General features: G+C 40.5%; 2 protein-coding genes across 8 annotated transcripts in view; one reads left to right on the forward strand and one right to left on the reverse strand.

The window, feature by feature from the left end:
- Nucleotide 1: 1 nt before the first annotated feature.
- Nucleotides 2-20,264, forward strand: part of TSGA10 (testis specific 10) — a 106,731-nt gene continuing 86,468 nt past the window's right edge. For 2 of the 6 annotated variants that reach the window (XM_074332355.2, XM_019753892.3), the window contains exon 1: nucleotides 14,476-14,624. In XM_074332355.2, the coding sequence (XP_074188456.1) occupies nucleotides 14,568-14,624 (57 nt within the window). In that variant the 5' untranslated portion in view covers nucleotides 14,476-14,567. Of the gene's footprint in view, nucleotides 167-14,148; nucleotides 14,277-14,349; nucleotides 14,361-14,465; nucleotides 14,625-20,264 lie in introns of those variants that run through there. The other 4 variants (XM_074332357.2, XM_074332359.2, XM_074332362.2 and 1 more) reach the window with 4 other exon arrangements.
- Nucleotides 4,919-14,164, reverse strand: C2H2orf15 (chromosome 2 C2orf15 homolog). Of its 2 annotated transcripts, none has more exons than XM_074332363.2 (3): nucleotides 13,869-14,164; nucleotides 12,985-13,098; nucleotides 4,919-5,520 (listed from the first exon to the last, which is right to left on the reverse strand). In XM_074332363.2, exon 3 carries the CDS (start codon nucleotides 5,447-5,449, stop codon nucleotides 5,174-5,176), a length of 276 nt encoding a protein of 91 aa, XP_074188464.1. In that variant the 5' UTR covers nucleotides 5,450-5,520; nucleotides 12,985-13,098; nucleotides 13,869-14,164; the 3' UTR covers nucleotides 4,919-5,173. The 2 variants fall into 2 exon arrangements, with proteins under 2 accessions (XP_074188464.1, XP_019609453.1); XM_019753894.3 differs by having other exon boundaries at nucleotides 13,770-14,164.

A 20,264-nucleotide genomic window follows, 5' to 3' on the forward strand; every position in this document is an offset into this window, starting at 1 on the left:
GCCCCGGCCGGCCGGGCGCCCACGGGTTCCTAAGGGTCTTTCCCAGCGGCCCAGTCAGGGCCAAACCAGATTAGAGGCAGGGACGCGCGGTACGACCGAAAGCCCTAGAGCCCCCAGTTCAGATGGACTAAGTGACAGCACAGAGCTGACGGTCACCGGGGCGAAGGTAGGAGGGGCGGCCGTGTCAGGCTGGAGGGGGCACTTTGTGCAGCGAGTCTGGGGGAGTCCCCCCGAAACCCGGGCAGTCGGGACACAGGCGAGGCCCGAGTGCCAGCAAGAACTGTTACTGCACGTTTGGGGTCTTTACCTATCTTCTCTTTACAGTCCAAAGGGCAGAGAACTCCACTTGGGAGGGGAGGAAACTAAAATCAGTTTTAAAAGACAAATTGCATTTAAAGGAATAAAGGCTGGTGGTTTCCCACAGGTGGGAAGGAGTGGGTCAGCAAACACACGCACGGAGGCGAATGATCGTTACCACTTGGGGTGCCCCTCATTGCAGCTGACAAGAAAATCCTTGTGGCTGAGCCCGCTGGGCAATTCCCCAGCCAGCCAGAGTCTCAGTTAACTATTGTGTGTAACAAACTGCCGCAAACATCAGTGCCTTAAAATGGTGTATTATTTCTAACGAGTACATGGGCAGGTTGGGTGAGCCCTCTGCTGGTGTGACGTGGACTTACGCTTGTGGCTTCAGTCAGCAGGGGGTGGCTGAGCCGGGAAGTCCAGGATGGCCTTATTCACACCCTTGACAATTGGTGCCGGCTGGCCGCTGGGGCACGTCAGTTCAGGCCTGGCCCTGGAACTAGTAGTTCAGGCACATTCTAGTCCCCAAAGCAACAGTAAAGGCAGCCCAGCGTTAAGGGGTGGAGCAATGGACCCCACCTCGTGATGAGAGGATACAAAGAATTTGTGGTCCTCGTTTTCAGTCTTCCACGGAAATCAATCTCTCCTTCAGTTAGATTAAAAACCAAGTGTTACATCTCCCAGAAAGAAGCATCCAGTGTTCACATTTTGGTGATGCTGATACAGTAAATAGCTAGGGCGCCATATAAAGCTACCGCAAAGACACAAGGACTCCTCATTTATTTATTACCCTTTTGATTGAAGTCACTCTGAGTCCTGTAGTCTTTCTGGTATTATACAGATGGGAATGGATTCTGTTGAGTTAGTCCCGGTAGGAATATCCCTAGTAGTCATTAAAAATAGCCACACAATACTGTTGCCCTCTGCTTATGTTACATCTTTCTATATTCTATTTCTCTGAAATCTGAGATGGTACAGTTTTTTCCCCCCTAATTTCGCACTGAGGTGGTTTTCGAGACTCGCATTTCCTCTGTGCTCTGAGACTGCTCTTCTTTGGTGATTCATACCCCCTCTCTCCTACTTCTTCACTGGAACCTTCGTCCACTGACACTCAAATATGAACTCCATCTCATCTTCACAATCCTCTAGTGACCTCATTTCTCTTTTCGCTTTTTATCCTGTTTACTCCCCTTCAGAGCTGAGCTTCTTCAAAAAGTTGCTACACATCCTGTATCCACTTCCTTACTTCCCATTCATTTTTTCAACCTATTCCAACATGGCTTCTATGTCCATTATTCAATCAAAAATGCTTTTTGGGGGATGGACAAAATGGGTGAAGGTGGTCAAAAGGTACAAACTTCTAGTTATAGATAACTTCTTGGGATGCAATAATACATAGCATGGTGACTAGAGTTAACAATATTGTATATTTGAAAGTTGCTAAGAGACTGGATCTTAAAAGTTCTCATCATAAGAAAACAAATTGGTAACTGGGTGGTGATGGATGTTGACTAAACTTATTGTAATCATTTTGCAGTTTGTACATATGTAAAATTATTTTGTACACATAAAATACAATGTCATATGTCAATTATATCTCAATTAAAAATGAAATTATTTAAATCATTTGAAAAAAGTATTCAGGGGCGATGGAGAATTCGGTCAGCGACTTACTCTCAAATGGTTGTGGGGTGGGAGTGGTAAGGGAAAAGTATTAGTACTATACTTGCAACTTTTCTGTACATTTCAGATTGTTTTAAAATAAACGGAAAATAATATGTTAGGTGTCTGGCATTGTCATAAAGAGTTAGTGCCCCCACCTAGGCCCCCTTTACCCTTAATCCATGCATCCATTCTCCAGCTACTGTAGAAGCTGTCGTGCCCAGAGACACCTGAGTGGTTCACACTACCTCCCTGCCCACCTCCCACTTTGGCTTAGTGGTGGGCAACCAGTGCCTGCTGGTATGAGGGTACAATAGTCCCCTTGCCTCTGTGGGACAACTTTGGAGTGTGAACCCTCCAGAGCTCCCTGTGGATTGGGGCAAGAATTCACCTGAGTCTTTATCCTTAGTTGACTTCTGCTTCTCTATCTTGCTTTCCTAATCCCTTGACAGGCTTTTCCGCAAAATCACGTGGACCTGAATCCCTGTCTCAGGCAGCTTCTAGGCAATCTCAATGAAGACAGTCACACACCAGCTCAATAAATGATAGCTATTATTATTAGCGTCAATGATAACACCATTAGATACACCTCCAATGCATGTATTATAGGTCTAGATACCCTTATTTTATGGAGATGTGGAATTTAAAGTTTCCTTCCATGCTTATTGCTACATTATTTTTATATGGGAGTTTTACTTTATTATCAAAAACAACAGTAGAACTTTGAAAGTGCCCACTTTAGGATTCCACTTGTAGAATTCTCCCAAAAAACAAACTAAGTGAGGCTGTTGTCTTGATTAAACTTGTTCCATTCCATCCCTTCCAGGAAGACTTTGTGGATTTCCCTTCCCAGGTGTGCTGCCTGATCTATGGCTTGGATGGGATTTGGGGATCCCAATTTTCTGATGTCTTAGCAGCAGTGGCTCTCAATGAGGGTAATTAATGTTTGCGTTTTTTATTGTCTCAGTGACTGGGGTGTGCTGCTACATTTGACATCCTGCAGTGCATGGGGCATCACACCTAACAAAGGATCATCCCACATTCAGCATCTAACACAACTAGGTATGAAGTGTCTGGTTGGACAATCTTGGAGGTAAAAAACCAGTCTTGCCAGCTTCCCCTGTGCTGACCGGCTTCAAAATGTTGGAGTTCCTCAGGACTTTATCTGAAACTATACATTCGCCTTAAGCAATCTCATTCATTCCCATGGCTTTAAATACCCTTTCTGTAAACGACTTCAAAATTTAGATTTTTAGTTCCATACAGACAGCTGTCTGCTTGCCTTGGAAACCTGGTATGTCCAAAACCTGTGCTCCTGAGCTCACTCTTTTCCCCCACGGAAACCTCCATGCATCTCGCCTTTTTTGCTAGAAACCCTTTTCCTCACTTCCCACTTTCAAACCATCACTATGTCCTCCCAAATTTCTCTTGGACTCTATCCCTTTCTCAGCTATCACCATCATCTCACTTGGACAACCACGTCACTGCAAAAGCTATGTCATGTCCTCAGAGAAGCCTCTCTAGTTCCCACATTTTACAAATTGTTTATGTGTTGTTTCCTCTTCTGTGTCTCTGAACATTTTACTTTTTCTTCATGGCACATCACAGTTTGTGTCTTATGTAACCATTGTCTGATGTTCTGTCTTCCTGGGTAGACAGACAGTAACCACCATAAAGGTAGCAGCTATTTTACTCACTACTAGACCCCTAGCACCAAGCACAGTGCCAGGCGAGGTGAACATATGGATGATTCGTGTATTTTTTTCTCTCCCAAAGAATTGTGTTCTGTAAATGATAAAAAGCATCATATTATTGCTTATGTACCATTCAACAATATTTTTTTGTTTTACTGTCAGCTCAGTATTCCCTACAGAGTGTGCCAAAACTATACACATTTTAAGAAAGGAAAAACCTATTAAAATTGTAATACTCAATATAGACCGATAACAAAAGATGACTACAAGTCATGTGTACACATTTTTTTGGTACCCCCAGTATATTACATTGGTCTGTATGGTTCTGATTGATAAAATATTGCTTCCCCTAAAAGAAGATGCCTTTTCTTCTTTGTTTTTATGAATATTAAGGAGATTACTCAATTGGGCATTAGCGATAGTCATTGAAGTACAGAAAAATGTTCAAAACATACATAATATAAATATAGTTACAGGCCATTATATGTCCGACACAAAATGTTTTTTTGTTTTTTTTAAATTGGGGAATATTGGGGAACAGTGTGTTTCTCCAGGGCCTATCAACTCCAAGTCGTCGTCCTTCAATCTAGTTGTGGAGGGCGCAGCTCAGCTCCAAGTCCAGTCGCCGTTTTCAATCTTTAGTTGCAGGGGGCGCAGCCCACCATCCCATGTGGGAATTGAACTGGCAACCTTGTTGTTGAGAGCTCATGCTCGAACCAACTGAGCCATCCGGCCGCCCTACAAAATGGTTTTAATTTCATCTAACATTACTTGGGACAATACTACTATTTCAGACTGCTAGATATTTCAATAAGAATGGTAAATTGACATATATAGAGCAATTTTTTTAGCACAAGGCTATTGATGGTACAAAATGGTAGCATCTGCCAGATAATTATTACACTTGGAAATAACTATTTTGTAACTCTGAAATGAATTCAACATGGCTGAAAAAAATAACAGTTTTAAAAGGATAATTTAGAGTGTGGAATACTTCTCAATGTACGCAGTTCACTGGTCTTTTGCAGAGTTTACCTGCAGTGAACTTTCACAGAACAGAAATGCAAAAATACAGGAAGATAAAGTCCCCTAAAGCAAAATCCCACATTGGAAATCTAACATACAAAATCAGTACACTAGAAATAGTGTGACATACTGCTGTCAAATTGTTTGGGCACTGTTTTATGTTTTTAAATCAATTAAAGAAATACATTATAATTAATATGTTTTGGTGCTAATTAAATACTGTTAGTCAAAAACTCTGATTCTGACAAAGATAGAATATAATACCAGAGAAATCCGTTTTGAATTTTGGAGAGCTTTTTCTCCCTAAAGCAACAATTTTGAATATGTTTCATCAAAAAAATGCAGTCTAAGGTGATTCATAAATAGTGGAAACAAAAGCAATCATCTTCCTTCATTCTGTTAGGTTTTCCTAGTAAGATTAAATTCTCATTCAACATGCCCTCTTAGTCAAAAGCAATTTTTGGCTTCTTTGGTAATACGTACAAATAATTTCATTCCACATCTGTCATTTCTATTCCATCACTTTCTTTAACATAAACCACTGAACCCGAGGCTTTCTCTGAAAGAGATCCCGTGGCAGTCTCTTTACTTCTTACAAAGTTTTCTTGGTTTGTATCTTCTAATCTTATTTTCTTGGTGTTCTGAAATAACTGAGTCACTGGTTCCAGCTTGCTTTTCTCAGTCCCTTGAATTAAGTGATCATCCACTTTTGAATCCATACACATAGCCGATACCTGAGTAGCAGATTTACTAAGAGAAAATCCCATTGGAACAGCTGAATAAATATAGTTTGCAGGTATCTCTTTAAAGTAGTGGAAACGTTTCTTCAGCTTGATTTCTTGGAGGGGGGAAACGGAAACAAATGAATACAGCAGGAATTTCAACCAACTACATGGCAATGTTTGTTTTAATGAAATATGGTGATGATGCCAAAAATATAAAAATCGCCTCCTACTTCTACTGTTTACATTTTCTCTGTGGGAGGGGTCACAGATTCTTTGAAAGTCTTTTTAAAAAGGAATTTACCAGATTTTGTTCCCTCACATTTTAGAAAAGAACTTCCCTTTTACCATTATTGTTATCAAAAACTTTTTAATTTATTATTACAGTAGTACCTCGGTTTTCAAACATCTCCATTGACAAACATTCCACTTTATGAGCGCTGTAAATTTTATGGACCTATGGTATCATTAGATAGTAAAATTCATGCTAAATGTGCAGTTTTAGGGGTTGATTTTAAAGGTCTGGAATGGATTAATCCATTTTGCATTACTGTCTATGGAGAAACTGTACCTCGGTTTTCGAACGATTCAGAACTCGAAGGGTCTTCCAGAATGGATTACGAAAACCGAGGTACCACTGTAATTAATTAGAGAAATAATTGTTGAAGTCCAAACACTGCTAGGTGTTCTCCAAAAAACAAAGATGCCCAAATAATGATAAACATTTACCAAATAATAACACAGCATCAAAATATATGAAGCAAAAACTGACAGAATTGAAGGGAGAAATAGACAGTTCTACAATAATAGTTGGATGATAAGTAAGGAAATAGAGGATAAGTAAGGCTTGGTCTTATTTTCAGGGAACACAGTATCAAAAAAACCAAAACAAAACAAAATAACAAGTGTTGGTGAGGATGTGGAGAAATTGGAGCTTTTATGCACTATTGGTGGGAATATATAATGGTACAGCTGTTGTGGAAAACAGTTTGGCAGTCCTCAAAAAATTAAAAATAGAACTACCATGTGATCCAGAAATCCAACTTCTGGGTATATACCCCAAGGATGGAAAGCATGGTCTTGAAGAGCTATCCGTACACCCACATTCATAGTAACATTACTCACAACAGCTAAAATGTGGGAAACAACTCAAGTGTTCATCGATGGATGAATAGATACGCAAAATGTGGTCTAGCCATACAATGGAATATTATTCAGCCTTAAACAGGAAGGAAATTCTGACATGTACAACATGCTGAACCTTGAGGACATAATGCTAATTAAGTCAGTCACAAAAAGACAAATACTATATGCTTCTACTTATGTGAGGAACTTAGACTAGTCAAAATCCTAGAGACAGAAAGTAGAACAGTGGTTGTCAAAGTAGAATGGTGGTTGTCATGAGGAGTTAGTGTTTAATGGGTATAGAGTTCAGTTTTACAAGATGAAAGATTTCTGGAGATGGATGGTGGTAATGACAGCACAACATTATGAATATATTTAATGCACTGAACTGTACACTTAACAATGGTTAAGATGATAAATTTTGTTAGGTATATTTTACCACAATACAAAAGGAGATGTCCAATAAGGACATTACTTTTTATTGTGGATGCCCAGTGTGTCAAGGGAGATGAGCATGCAACCTGGTGGGAGGGCTTGGAAAGGTTCTGAAAGGAGGGGGCCTACGTTGCGTTGGGCTTTGAAAGATGGGCAGCAATTTGGTAAGCAGAATAGACCAGGATGGCAGAAGGGACTGGCTTCCTAGCACAAGGATAGTGAAGACGTATGTGCTTGTTAGAGAACGCTGATCTACTGAAGATGCTGTCACAGCACTGAGAGCGGAAGAGACTCCACAGCTGTGAATGAAAGCACTTAACCACTTTTGAGAGTGTATTATTTCTTTAATGTTTAGGCAGTGTGCTTTTACTTGTATGAGTTCACAGTTCCATCCCCCTCAAACTCTAATCATTTATTGACAGAAGATTTCTAAAGGTATCATCTTAAAACCTTGTTTATCCACATTTGTGATTGAATAGCAGTGTTTAATCTTTCACAGAACAGTTCTGGGCCTACTGTAATATCCTAAACACAGTAGTTACTCAAATGTTGTCAATATAACAGTTAGAAAAATAGTATAGATTTGCCTTTGTAGGAATCAAATACAATTCAGCTAAATTTTTAAAAGATCTCTGACGATATTCTAAAATGTATGTAAGTATATCTGTTTCTTGGATTTGAAACTTGAACTTTTCTGCTCATTAAATAAATGCCTAATACTACCTTCAAATGGCTAAAATTGAGTTTATTTTATTCTTTGGTTTCTCCTCTTTATTTAAAAAGGAAACACCCCTGTCAAAAATGCATAACTTGAATCTAATCATGAGGAAATAATCAGATAAATACAAATTGAGAGACATTATATAACACAAATAGTGAAAGAAAAAGAGAAGCTGAAGAATTGTTCAGATTCAAGGAGACTAAACAGATGATTTCCAAATGCAATGAATGATCCTGAATTTGGGTGAGGAGGGGGAGGATGGGTAGGAAATGTACTAAAATGCCCTTTTTAGTACATTTGTCTTGGACAATAGGAAAATTTGAATATGATGGTTTATTAGATAATAATACCACATCAATGTTAAATGTCCTGAATGTGATACCATATTTTGCCGTGTATAATGCACACTTTTTTGGTCCAGATTTGTGAGGGAAAAATAAAGATGTGCATTATACATGGGTAGTACTAATTCTGTATCTAGATAAATGTTTTTAATTCTTTTATTTATGCTTATGAGTTAAAAGTATAACTCAGAAATCAATAATGATATCCATATGTAAAATAATACCCTGGAATACGATAATCAGTTTCATTGAATTTAGGATGAACGTGCAACGACAGTAATTTCAGCCATTGATTCAACAAAATGAAACCAAGAGCGAGGTATTCTTATCCACAGAGTAAGTCACTCTGACTTGGTAAGACAGGTGATGCCGACTTTATTACCACAGGGTGAGCAGCGCAACATTTCTCTTCATACACTTTAGGCGGGAGCTGGCAATCTAGCTGATATTTTTACAAAAATTATTGGAAAATTAAAACAAAAGATTTTTTCCCCTGAAAGTTTGGGCCTAAAACGTGGGTGCCCATTATACACAGGAGCACATTATACACGGCAAAATATAGTAAATTTATTGTGGTAATATAAGTGAATGTCCCTGTTCCTTAGGAAATCCGTGCTGAAATAGGGGTAAAGGATCATATCTACAACTTGCCTTCAAATTATTTACCAATAGAGAAAGTGAAAATTAGAAAAAAAAGATGTCCAATAAAGAAAGATCAGCAAATGTTAAAATGTTGAATCTAGGTGGGAAAGTATAAAAAAAATTGTTCAGTGTTTATTCCTGTTAAATTTCTGTACGTTTAAAATTTTCTCAAAATACAAAGTTGAAAAAAAGCTAAAAATACTAACAAAACACTATAAAACAACATACCTCATTTAAAATCAACAAAGGTAAAATAATGGTAACATATATAATTATCAACTAGCACATTAAACGTCAGTCTAATAGAGGGACTGGGGAAGAACCAAATGCAATTGGCCCTAGGAATCTCATCTTGACTTGTCTGGGATCTTGAGGACATGAAGGGAGAACAAGTGTATTTGGGGACTCTTTGGAAACCCAGCATTTGGACAGTCATTCAAGAAGAAATCGTAAATGCATAAGGAAGAATAAAGTTCCATAGAGCTAAATAAGTTTGGACACACATACACACACACAAAGAGAGACTTGCCTTATAAGATACTAAGATATGCTACAGAGTCAAAATAATAAAAACAGTCTAGTCCAGGTGAAGGAACATATAAATGACCAATAGAACATGACAGAGCTCCAACTTGAACCTAGATTTGTGCAGGAGCTTTACGTATAGTAAAGATGGTACCATACTGCAAAGGGGGATGGATCAGACTACATTTAATACGCTAGCACTGTGAACACTGGCTTACAATGTGGATGAAAATAAATCAGGATCCCTCTGCTATACAAAAGGGGACTCCAAGTGCAGTAAATACCTAAATGTGAATGGTAGAAATATGAAATGTAGGACAATGTATTCGTCACCGTGGGGTAGAGAAGGATTTCTTAAACAAGAACTGAAAAGCTTAATAAGGAAGAAAACTGATGGATCTGACCACTCACAATTAGGAATTTCTTTTCAATAAAGAAACTATAAACAAAGTAAAAAAGATGGGGAAGAGACTGGAAGAAGATGTGCTGTCCAAAGCTGACAAGGGATTTACAGCTAGAATATAAAAAAGAATACAAATCAACAAAGAAACCCAATAGAAAAATGGGCAAAGGATGTAAAGACATACTTCACAGATTGGGGAATCCCTAATAGGTAAAGAGCACATAAAGAGACATTCAAACTTACTAGGAATCAGAGAAATTTGAGTTCACTACCTTGAGAATGGCAGGCATTAGAAAGGTCGATAACACTAAGTATTGAGAATGCAGGGTGACAGGAAACCCTGTGCATTGCTAGTGAAATAATTTTTAACTGCTATTTCACATTCTATATCCAACCCTTCAATGAATCCCGTTTCTGTTTCCACCCTTGCCCCCCTGTCCCATTGTATGGTTTTCAAACTGTATCTGGAATGAGCTTTTAAAATATAAGCCAGATCCCATCAATGCTCTGCTGAACACGTTCTAGTTACTCCCTATCTCAGAATAAAAGCCAAATTCTCTACATATCAAATCTCCAGCTGTAGGCAGAATAATAGCCCCCAAAGATGTCTAAGCTTGCAAGTGGCATCAAAGTTGCCAATCAACAGACCTTGGGGCGGGGAGATTATCCTGGACTAACCCGTGGTTGCCAGTGTAATCTCAAGAGTCTTTATAAGTGAAAGAGAGTCACTGTTGCAATGCAGGAAGGACTTCACAGGCCACTGCTGGCTTTGAAGACAGAAGGGGACCACAAGCCAAACAAAGCAGGCAGCCTCTAGAAGCTGGAAAGGCAAGAAAACAGATTCTCCCCTGGCACCTCCACAAGGAATGCAGCCCTGCTGACATCTTGATTTTAGCCCAGTGAAATGCATTTTGAATTTCTAACCTCCAGAACTGTAAAATGATACATTTGTGTCGCTTAAAACCACCAAGTTTGTGGCAAACTGTTAACAGCAGCAATAGGAGACTGATACACCAGCTAACATAGTGTCACCTCAACCTCCTCTCCTGTCTGTCACTCACTCTGCCTCAGCCCCATGACCTCACTGCTGTCCCTCAGGCACAGTGCCCTCAGCCTGAGGCAGATTTTGAATTGCAAACCACTTCTGTTGGGGATGGTTGGTGACTGGGGCAGAGACTATGAGGAACCGACTTCTGGGTCCAGCCATGATACAGAAACAGGGATCAGGCTTATCCTCATGCCTGAAACATCTTAAAAAACAGATAAAACACGTGAAACCATGGTGTTAGGATATTGGACAATAGGCAGTGCAGGAGAGTAATCCCAAAGAGAAAGGAAATAAACAAGGTGAGCCCTCGGAGAACCTAGAAATTTCAGGCTTTAGCACAAGGAGGGGGAACTCAAATTAAGCCTGGTTATGTCAAGTTGTTGAGAAGACAGAATCCAGAGTTTGCGGAGGCCAAGTTGGCTAGAATTTATGGAGAGAGGTGCAGCGAGAGAAAGAGCTCCAGAGATCTGCAGAGGGTTCCCCACAATTCTTTGGCTGTGCGTAAGGAAATTTTGAGGCCTGGGAAAGAATCAGCCAAAAGGAGAAGGCAGACACAGGCCAAGAACAAAGTTCCCACCAGCCAGAGTGGGAAGGAATCCTAATACATGGGGCATCAAATAGAGTCCGCAGAAAGATACCGGCTCAGGAATGGGGCCAAATTAGCCTGAGATAAGGACTAGATTGGACCTAACAAAGCTTGAAGGCAAGCTTCTATAGCAGCGCGGTCCAATAGTACCTTCTGCAATGACGGAAATATTCTACATCTATTTCCAATGTAATAGCCACTAGGCACGTGTACATTTGAAATTACAGTACAAATGAGGAACTAAATTTTAAATTGTATTTAGTTTTATTAACATAAATTCAAGTAGCCACCTGTAGCCAGTGGTTACTGTTTTGGACAGGGCAGCTCTAAAGGATCAAACTGTTTCCAAGTAAACGTACTGCATCTCAGAACAAAGCCTAAATATATTTAGGCACCCGACAATGTGAAATCTGCAATGTCTGGCAGCCAATAAAAACTTACTAGGCATGAAAACAAGCAGAAAAATATGTCCCATAACCAGGAGAAAACAAATCAGTAAATAGAAATGACACAGGTGATAGAATTAGGATGCAAGGAACTTAACAGCTATTTTAATATATATTCCATATTTCCAAGAAGGTAGAACAAAGCATGAGCATGCTGAGGTGTGATGGAAGATCTTTTTTAAAAAATCAAACTTCCAGAAATGAAAAAATACAATTCTGACATGAAAAATATTGTGGATGGGATTAACACTGCCAAAGGAAAGAATAGTGAAGTTGAAGATAATATCAATAGAAACTATCCAATTTTAAAAAAACAAACAAACAGAGCATCAGTTACCTATAAGGTCCCTAATATCAAGCACTTTAGCACATATAGAACTGGAGTCCCAGATTTTTTTTTTGGAGGGGACCAGGAAGGTACAGAAAAAAAACAACAACAGGCAAAATGGGGGTTTTCATAGTGAAACTTGTGAAATGATGGAGAAACCAAGGGAATAGAAAATGCAGGTTTTAGAACTGCACAGGAGTGTGTCACAAGGGAGAGAGCAGAGGTACTATAAAAAGGGTCATTTGGGGCAGGATGGAGCACCGACCACACTTCGGGTTTTCATAGAGGGAAGAAAAATTTCACTTTTTTGGTCTGGGGAGGAAGTCTTTGAAAGGAAAATCATCATGTCCTGGTTTGGCCTTAAAGTGATCTTTTCCCTACATTCTTTCCAAAGAATCTTCAGTAACATCTAGGTGGCATACATAAATGCTTAAACTTTTCTCATTCTTCCCCTAAGGGATGTACTTTCCCACCTCTTATATTAATAATCTTTCCTCTCCCCAAGTCTTCAATTACAACTGAGTTTTGAAGTTCATACATTTTTCCCTATCTTTTCAATAATGCTGGATAATGAGAACCTGTTTATTCAAAATAATCTTAGTATCTAAAGAGGAAACGAGATTATACATTGTTCTCCCTAAAATAACTTTTCAGGATGGTCTTTGAGAGCTCATGCTTCTTTGTAACTTATTCTCAGAGGAAATATATCTCTTGGGACCTCTGACTTCTTTATCTAAAATAGTGACACTCAATTTAATTTTTTAGTATCTAGCTATATTTACAAAGTATATGATAGCTGAAAATAAATGCTACAAAATAAGAAAATGTAATGGCACACAATGATAAAAAATCAGAGCAGAGAGTGTTTGAAAAACATAGCACTTATATTTAAATATACTTCTATGAAGAAATTGGTTCTAACATAAAATTTGTTTATGCCTGCCAATAATACATTGTGGGAATAAATGAGTACTCACCTGGCAAAAACAGGAATTGTTAGTCTTCAAATGTGAGTTTACTTTTGAAATGCACAGACAAATACTAAATCAAGATCATCACAGCAGCTATAAAAACCTAGTTATCTATTTCATCTGTGGAAAAGACAGGGAGATAAAGCCACTATTAAAGTTCAGAAGCCCTTGGGTTGTTTAAAAAAGATGGGTCACCCACAGCCCCCCAAACACAATATTTCTTAAGCTGGGTTCCAAAAATTTGGCAGAACGATGCAGTTCACATTCTTTGTCACTAAAAACTAATTTCTCCACTTATAGGTAATGTGGTTAATTTTAACATAGTTGGGTGGCCAAAAATATTACACCTGGGTAAATTAAAGGAGAGTTCTCTGAGAGAAGACAAGTTTAAACGGTGTTAAATAGGAAAACAATCGATACAATAGTAAATATCAAGTGAAGCAGTACATACCGTGTTTCTCCGAAAATAAGACTGGGTCTTATATTAATTTTTACTCTAAGACACATTAGGGCTTATGTTCAGGGGATATTATCCTGAAACATCATGCGATGGCTTATTTTCTGGTTAGGTCTCATTTTGGGGGAAACACGGTATACCCCTTACGTTTTTTTTGTTAACCATAACCACTTTTTCAGGAAAGGGGCTGGCATCTGGAGATGGAATATCGGACAGGAATCTGCGCTTTCATTGCTAGTTCTGCCACTTTTCCATTCAACCCTTACTGGCCCGGGAAGGGCTGACCCAGCCGAGGGGTCGCAGGCTCCCCAGACTGCAGGCCGCCGGTGCTCACCGAACAGGCCGGCTCTCTCCCTGGATGTCCAGCGGCAAGACCCAACCTGGGAGGCTCCCCGAAACCCGGCCCCTGGCTGCGGCAGCAGAGCGCACCAACCTCCCAGCGCCCAAGAGCTGCTCTGGGGAGTAACAGATTCAATGAACGTGGGTCCAGAACGGTGCCGATCCCCGGGAAAAGTGGCACAAAGCAGTGGCAACCAAGCAGCAGGTATTCCCAAGCTGAGAGGGCGGCTGGAGGGCACACAGCCCTGCGCATGCGCGTTCCATCCAGGTGCGGCAACCCGCGGCAGGGAATAAGTCTTGAAAAAAAGAGCAGTGGCTGGTTACTAGGAGACGGGGACGCTCGGGTGGGACGTGTAGTCGCTGCGTGGGCGTACGCCTGCGCGGCGCGGATGCACCAGGAAGAGGTCTTTCCTAGGCGTCTTGTAAGGCGGGCAGGTGGACGTAGGTGTCGATACGTGTGTAGGTGCGCGCCCACGGCTTGTAGTCCCCGCTAGAGGGCCAGGTACGCGTGCGCACAGGGACTGGGGGCGCGCGGGACGGAAGCGGAGCGAAGGCGCCGGGGAGGTGGAGGACAAGCCCCGCTCAGGTACAGAGCGTGAGGGCGGGGCCGAGTGCGGCGCCGGCCTCCCGTAACCGCCCTCGCCTCCTTCTCGCCGGGTCCCGCCTTCCTCCGCCTCCACTGGGGTGGGGCCAGGTCGATTTGCGGGTGGGGAAGGAGGGGGAAAAGGGCGGAGGATGGACTCTGGGAGGGACCTGGATCCCTGGCGGAGGCCCAGGCCTGGCAGTCGCTGGGATGAGCTCCGGGAAGGACGCCGGGCGGAGAAACCGGGGCAAAGACCCGGACCTACAGGTAGAAGCTGCGGGAATGCGCCGGGTTGGGGTAAAGCAGCTCCTGGGCCGGAAGGTTTTTGAGAGGGCGGCTGCAAGAGGGCAGGTGTGGCGGGGGTTGGGGGCTGTGGGTGACCCCCGAGGTGGGCATTCACTGCTTGAGCCGCTGTGAGGGGTAGTAACGGGCAGAGTTGCGGTCCCGGGAAGCCCTCCAGGAGCAAACTTTGCTCCTGTTGCGGTTTCTTAGGAGATTAGCGTAGAGCCCAGTTCCTATGGTGACCGCTTCGCTTCGTGCCGCGGCTCTCCGCTTGGTTGTTGGGGGGACTGTTCTGTTTAGAAACGCTCTGGAGTGGAGCTCCAGTCAAAGATTTAGGAGTTGAACCTGGCTCATCCTGACTCCCAACCTCTCACTTCTAAGCCTCTTTACAGACTTTGGGAGGTGAAGGGCCGAAATTACCAAGGCATTTGCATGAAAATCTCATATAATTTCAGTAGAAATTATACATAGGAAAAACAGGGTAAACTGGCTTTTGTTTGAAAAAAATATGAGACTTAGATTGAGCAGCTGTGGCGATCATGGACCTGATATCTAAATACGCATAGAAATGCATATTTTTCTTTAAAATGCTTTTCTTTTTTCAAGGATCGCTGTTTCAGGCAAAGTTTGCCTAGATGACTGTCTCAGAATCTTCCTTCTTAAATTCCATGCTCTTATATCTTAGGATAGTCATTGTTTTAAATGTCCTCTACTGGCATTTCAGCTACACTTTTAGTTTGTTTTACCTGTAAGGAAGTAAATAGAATAACAATTGGCTTTTAAGTAGAAGAAAATGGGTTAGTTATAAGTATACAAGAAAAGTGTTACATAATTCAAATCTGCCTCCAGGATAAAACATTTTTTATTGTATTTTAATTGATCAATGAACTAAACGATTCAGTTTTAATTAGTGGGACATAATTAGGAAGGCACATTAATGAAATATTTATTTTAAACAATAAACTTGTGCATTAGTTAAGGGCAGCTTCCAAAATATATCTTATTTTGTTTACCTTCTGAAAAAATCACTACTTATACCCCAGCATAAAATCATTTGTAGAGATTCTCTGGGCTCTCTTTCTGTCTTCTTTTTCAGTTGCTTAGTTCAGTTTGTTTTAGGATAATTTGCTTTTAAAGTGCTCCATATACAGAGGCAGTTAGAGCAAGTATTACTGTTTGTTCTCTTTTTCCATCACATCCCTCCTTTTCCCCAGATGTAGCCAACTGTCCTCACTTTTGTGATTGCCACTTCCTTGTTTTCCTGTATAGTTTGTGCATCTTTGTGAATGTGCACACTATAGTTTGGCTTGTTCTTGAACTTCACATAAATAGAATTTTTCTAAGTATTCCTTTGCATTTTGCTTCTTTACTCAGCATTGTGTTTTTAAGATTTATTCTTGTTGCTGCTTGTAGTTTGTTGTTTAGTGTTCTATTGTAAGAGTATAGGTACCACAATTTATCTACTCTTCGTTTGCTGAACATTAAGGATTTTACAGTTTTTGGTTAATGTGAACACCACTGCTGTGAACTTTCTTATACATGTAGTCCATTATAATCGTTTGAAGTGAGTTAGTTATTAAGTAGTTCTATGTCTTAGTTATGCTAACAACAGCAGTCTACATATTATTAAATTCTTTTAGTTCAGAAAAGCCTCTTGAAAACAACTATTTAACCCCTTCTTATGTTTCCACAAGGTGTTGATGAATGGTACCTCTCCTAAGGCCATTGTTTTATGCTGTTTTAAAAAGACAAGTTATTTCTTTACAGTATAATCTGCATTGAAGAGAAGTGAGAAGCTTGAGTTTGGATGAAATGACTAGAGAGATCATTATTTTTCATAACAAAGGTTAAACATTGTGGCTTTACTATTTTGTTTGAAGTGAATTCCCAAAACATTTATTGACTTATTTTTATTATAAATACAAAACCCTGTCTCAAAATTATTCATAACATGTTGTGTGGTTTTCTACACCTTTCTGTTAGTGAGGCTATGCCTTCCTATTTCAGTGTCTGTTAGTCTAAACTTCCAGAGACAATTTTATAAAAAGAAAACAAGTTGACCTTTTGTGGAACCAGAATTTAGAATCCCATATAAAATACTCCAGTGTTTTCAATTATTCTATCAAAATATTCAGTAAACATTTGTTGAGCACATACTTTACACCTGATATTTTACTCAGCATTGATGATACTTTTTAGCACTTGATTGTACCTCCCTTTTTACTAAAAATTAAGACTCTACCAGGCAGGAACTTTTTCAGATTTCTACCCCTTCTTATCTAAATCTTCATCTGACCTTGCTTTTCCCTTTATTGGAAGACAGTGCACACCCTTTACCTGGGTTTCTTCTTCTTACTTAGCTCAGTGGCCATTCTGCATTAGTTAACGTTACCTATGTCTTAGAATCTTCATTGTGTTTATACTGTAGGGCTTCTTAACCTGGAGTACAAGAACTTTAGGGAGCTCTTGAACCCCCTGAAATTGTAAAGTTTTGTATGTGTTTGCATTTTCCTGAGGAGAGGACCAGGGCTTTTGTTTAATTCTGAAAGGGGTCCTTGATGTAAAGAGAATTAAGAAACACGTTTTTCGGGGAGGCCAGATGGCTCAGTTGGTTAGAGCGCACACTCTCAACAAGGTTGCTGGTTCAATTCCTGCAAGGGATGGTGGGCTGTGCCCCTCCCCTCCCCACCCCCCCCTTGCAACTAAAGATTGAAAATAGCAACTGGACTTGGAGCTGAGCTGCGCCCTCCACAACTAGATCTAAGGACGACAACTTGGAGCTGATGGATCCTGGAGAAACACACTGTTCCCCAATAAAAACATTAAAACAAAAAAGAAACAAGTTTTTCTCCTCTTGTAATGACGCTTCGACAACCTTGCTCTTCTTCCAGCTTTCACTCTACATTTATTTTTCTCACAATTGTGCTTCCTAAAAGAAATCTAATTTCTACTTCCTTCTTTACTACTCATTCATTTATCAGTCCTCTTCAGACTTGCTCCTACCCATCCCTACGATTAAAAGTACTTTGTTCCAGTCATCAAAATTCATTATTTTAAAAATGTTTCCTTGAGTACCAACTTTGTGTTGGGCACTTTTCTAGGCATTAGGGATATAAGTGATCATACAAAAACCTAGGTCTCTTGGAGCTTACATTGTAGTAGGGGGAGACAGACATAAAAAAGGGAAGGAATAAATGATATAATTTCAAATAGTGTTAGTGAAAAAAATAACCTACTGAGAGAATGAGTCGGAGAGAGGCTACTGTAGGTCAGGGAAGACCCGCTGACAGATCAGCCAAATAACGGGGTAAGATGGAGCCAGCCATGCAAAGAGCTGGGGGAGAGAATGTTCCTGACACAGGGAAGGCAAGGGCAGAGGCCTCACAGAGGAATGAGCTTGGCACATAGAGGAGCAGGAAGAAAACCGATAATGCTGATGGCTGAACAAAGAGGAGTACTAGGTCTGTTTAGGGACATGAAGGCAGTGACAATATCACCAAGGATCTTAAAACGTTTGGATTTTATTCTAATTGCAGTGGGAAGCCATTGGAGTGTTTTTGACCAAGATCTCACTGTTTAATGATTGCTTTGATTTCAGTTTGAAAAATAGGTTGTAGGGAGCTACAGTAGAAGCAGAAAGACCAGTTAGGAAACTGTGGCAGTCATTCCTGTGGGAAACAATGGTGATTTGGACCACGGAGGCGGTAATAAAAATGTAGAGAAGTGGATGGATTGGGATATATTTTGGAGTTAGAACCAAAAAGAGTTGTTGATGGATTTGATGGAGGTCAGGGAAAGACGAAACAGACAACTCCTCGGTTTTTGACCTCGGGCACTGCTCGATGGTAGTACCATTTGACATGGAAAGACTGGGAAGGAACGGAGGGGAGGCAGGGCTGAGAGCAGGCATGCATGGTTTTTAAGACATGTTAAAGTTGCAATGGCTGTGAACAGCCAGTAAACGCAATGAGATGTGTTACGTGCTTCGATTGGGGTGTGTTCATAGTTTTTTTGGAACATGGAAAATATATTCTAAGTATTTGAGGGAGAAATAGAAGTCAGACAGGCTTTTTTGTAGTTCTTTTCTCTATATCCCCTTAGCATCATGTGCATTCCGCTGATGGGGCCCTGATCATGCTGTGCTGTAATGTCTGACTTATTTGTTCTGGACGTTCCTAGGTTCAGGGAGTGTTGCAACTGTAGGTGTTTGTTTTTCATCTTTCTATTCCCAGAATCTAATATTGGTTCATCTTCATTGTAGCTATTTATAAATTTGTTTGGTAAATGAATAAATGTGACTGTGACAGTCTCAAGGTATGAACTGAAACAATGATAGTAGGGATGGAAGAGATGTATTTCAGAGAGATTTTAGCGAAAAGATCAGTAGGACTTGATGGCCAATTAGGTCAGTTGAGTCAGTGAGAAGAATTAATAATAATAGTAATTGTGAATAATAATACACATAGCATTTATTTTTGCTAGGCACTATTCTGAGTGCTTTACGTATATTAACTCATTTAATCCTCAGAACAACTCTATGAGCAAGTACTGTTACCATCCCTGTTTGATAGATGAGGAAGCCACGGCCAGAGGAGTAACTTGCCCATGGCCATGCAGCTGAGAAGCGGCTGAACGGGCGTGATGGACACAAGCAGTGTGATGCTGAAAAACATGCCCTTAACCACTATGCCCTGGTGCTTCCCAGCGACAGTGACTGTGATTCTAGCTTGCGTGTCTATGATGACAGCTTGCTGCTTGCACAGTACTTTTTCTTGCTTTCTCTGAGATCTGTACAGAAACAGAAGTTCCATCCTTAGTTCCATTTAGAGATTGTGGAAAGATGGAGGATATTCAGGTGACAGGCCAGGCATGGGCATTGCAGGTACTCTGATTTCTCTCCCTTCTTATTGCCTCCAAAGCTAAAGCACTTAAAGTAGCAAGTCTAATATGATTGCTCACAATTGTCAGGTTGACTGTTGGTCTCTTCCTACTTTTAATTTCTAGACTAGCCTGGTAGGTAATTTTTTTCTTTTGAATTTAGTTTTTAATTACTTAAATGAAGAAAAAGCAGGGAATCAAGAGGAGAATTGGAACTGTTTCACAGTTAATCCCAGACATCTGTGCCTTGGTCTACATCGTGCTCTGTAATTCTGCAAAGCTTATAGACTTCCCTGTACTTGAAGTGGCAGTAGACATTGGGCTGGCTGTGGTATTATTCATAACCTCTGCTGTGAGAGCACTAGGCGGTCATTTTATAGAATCCCCACTTGTCTTCACGAGAAGAAGGAAAGTTCAGTTTTATCTGCTTTAGTGCACTGCTTCATTATCAACCTCTACAAAGTTTTGTGATGCCTTCCTGTTACACAAAGAGCTCTGTGCAGGTTGGGGAGAGTACAGAGAACGTAGGACATTGCTTGTTCTTCACATTCTGATGACGGTGTGAGGAAGACGTATCCAGAAAAAAACATAGCTACATAAATTGTTCTATAACGAATATATACAGAAGTCTCCAAGAAGGGCGGGATCACTATTTGATGGAGCTGATAGAGACAACCTCGTAGAGAATATGGAGTTCAAGCTGAGCCTTAAAAGTACCTTTAGTTAAATGGAGAAAAGGGTGAGGGT

This window comes from Rhinolophus sinicus, chromosome 2 (genome assembly GCF_057876585.1).
Source record: "Rhinolophus sinicus isolate RSI-liver-muscle chromosome 2, RSI-T2T, whole genome shotgun sequence".
NCBI lineage: Eukaryota > Metazoa > Chordata > Mammalia > Chiroptera > Rhinolophidae > Rhinolophus > Rhinolophus sinicus.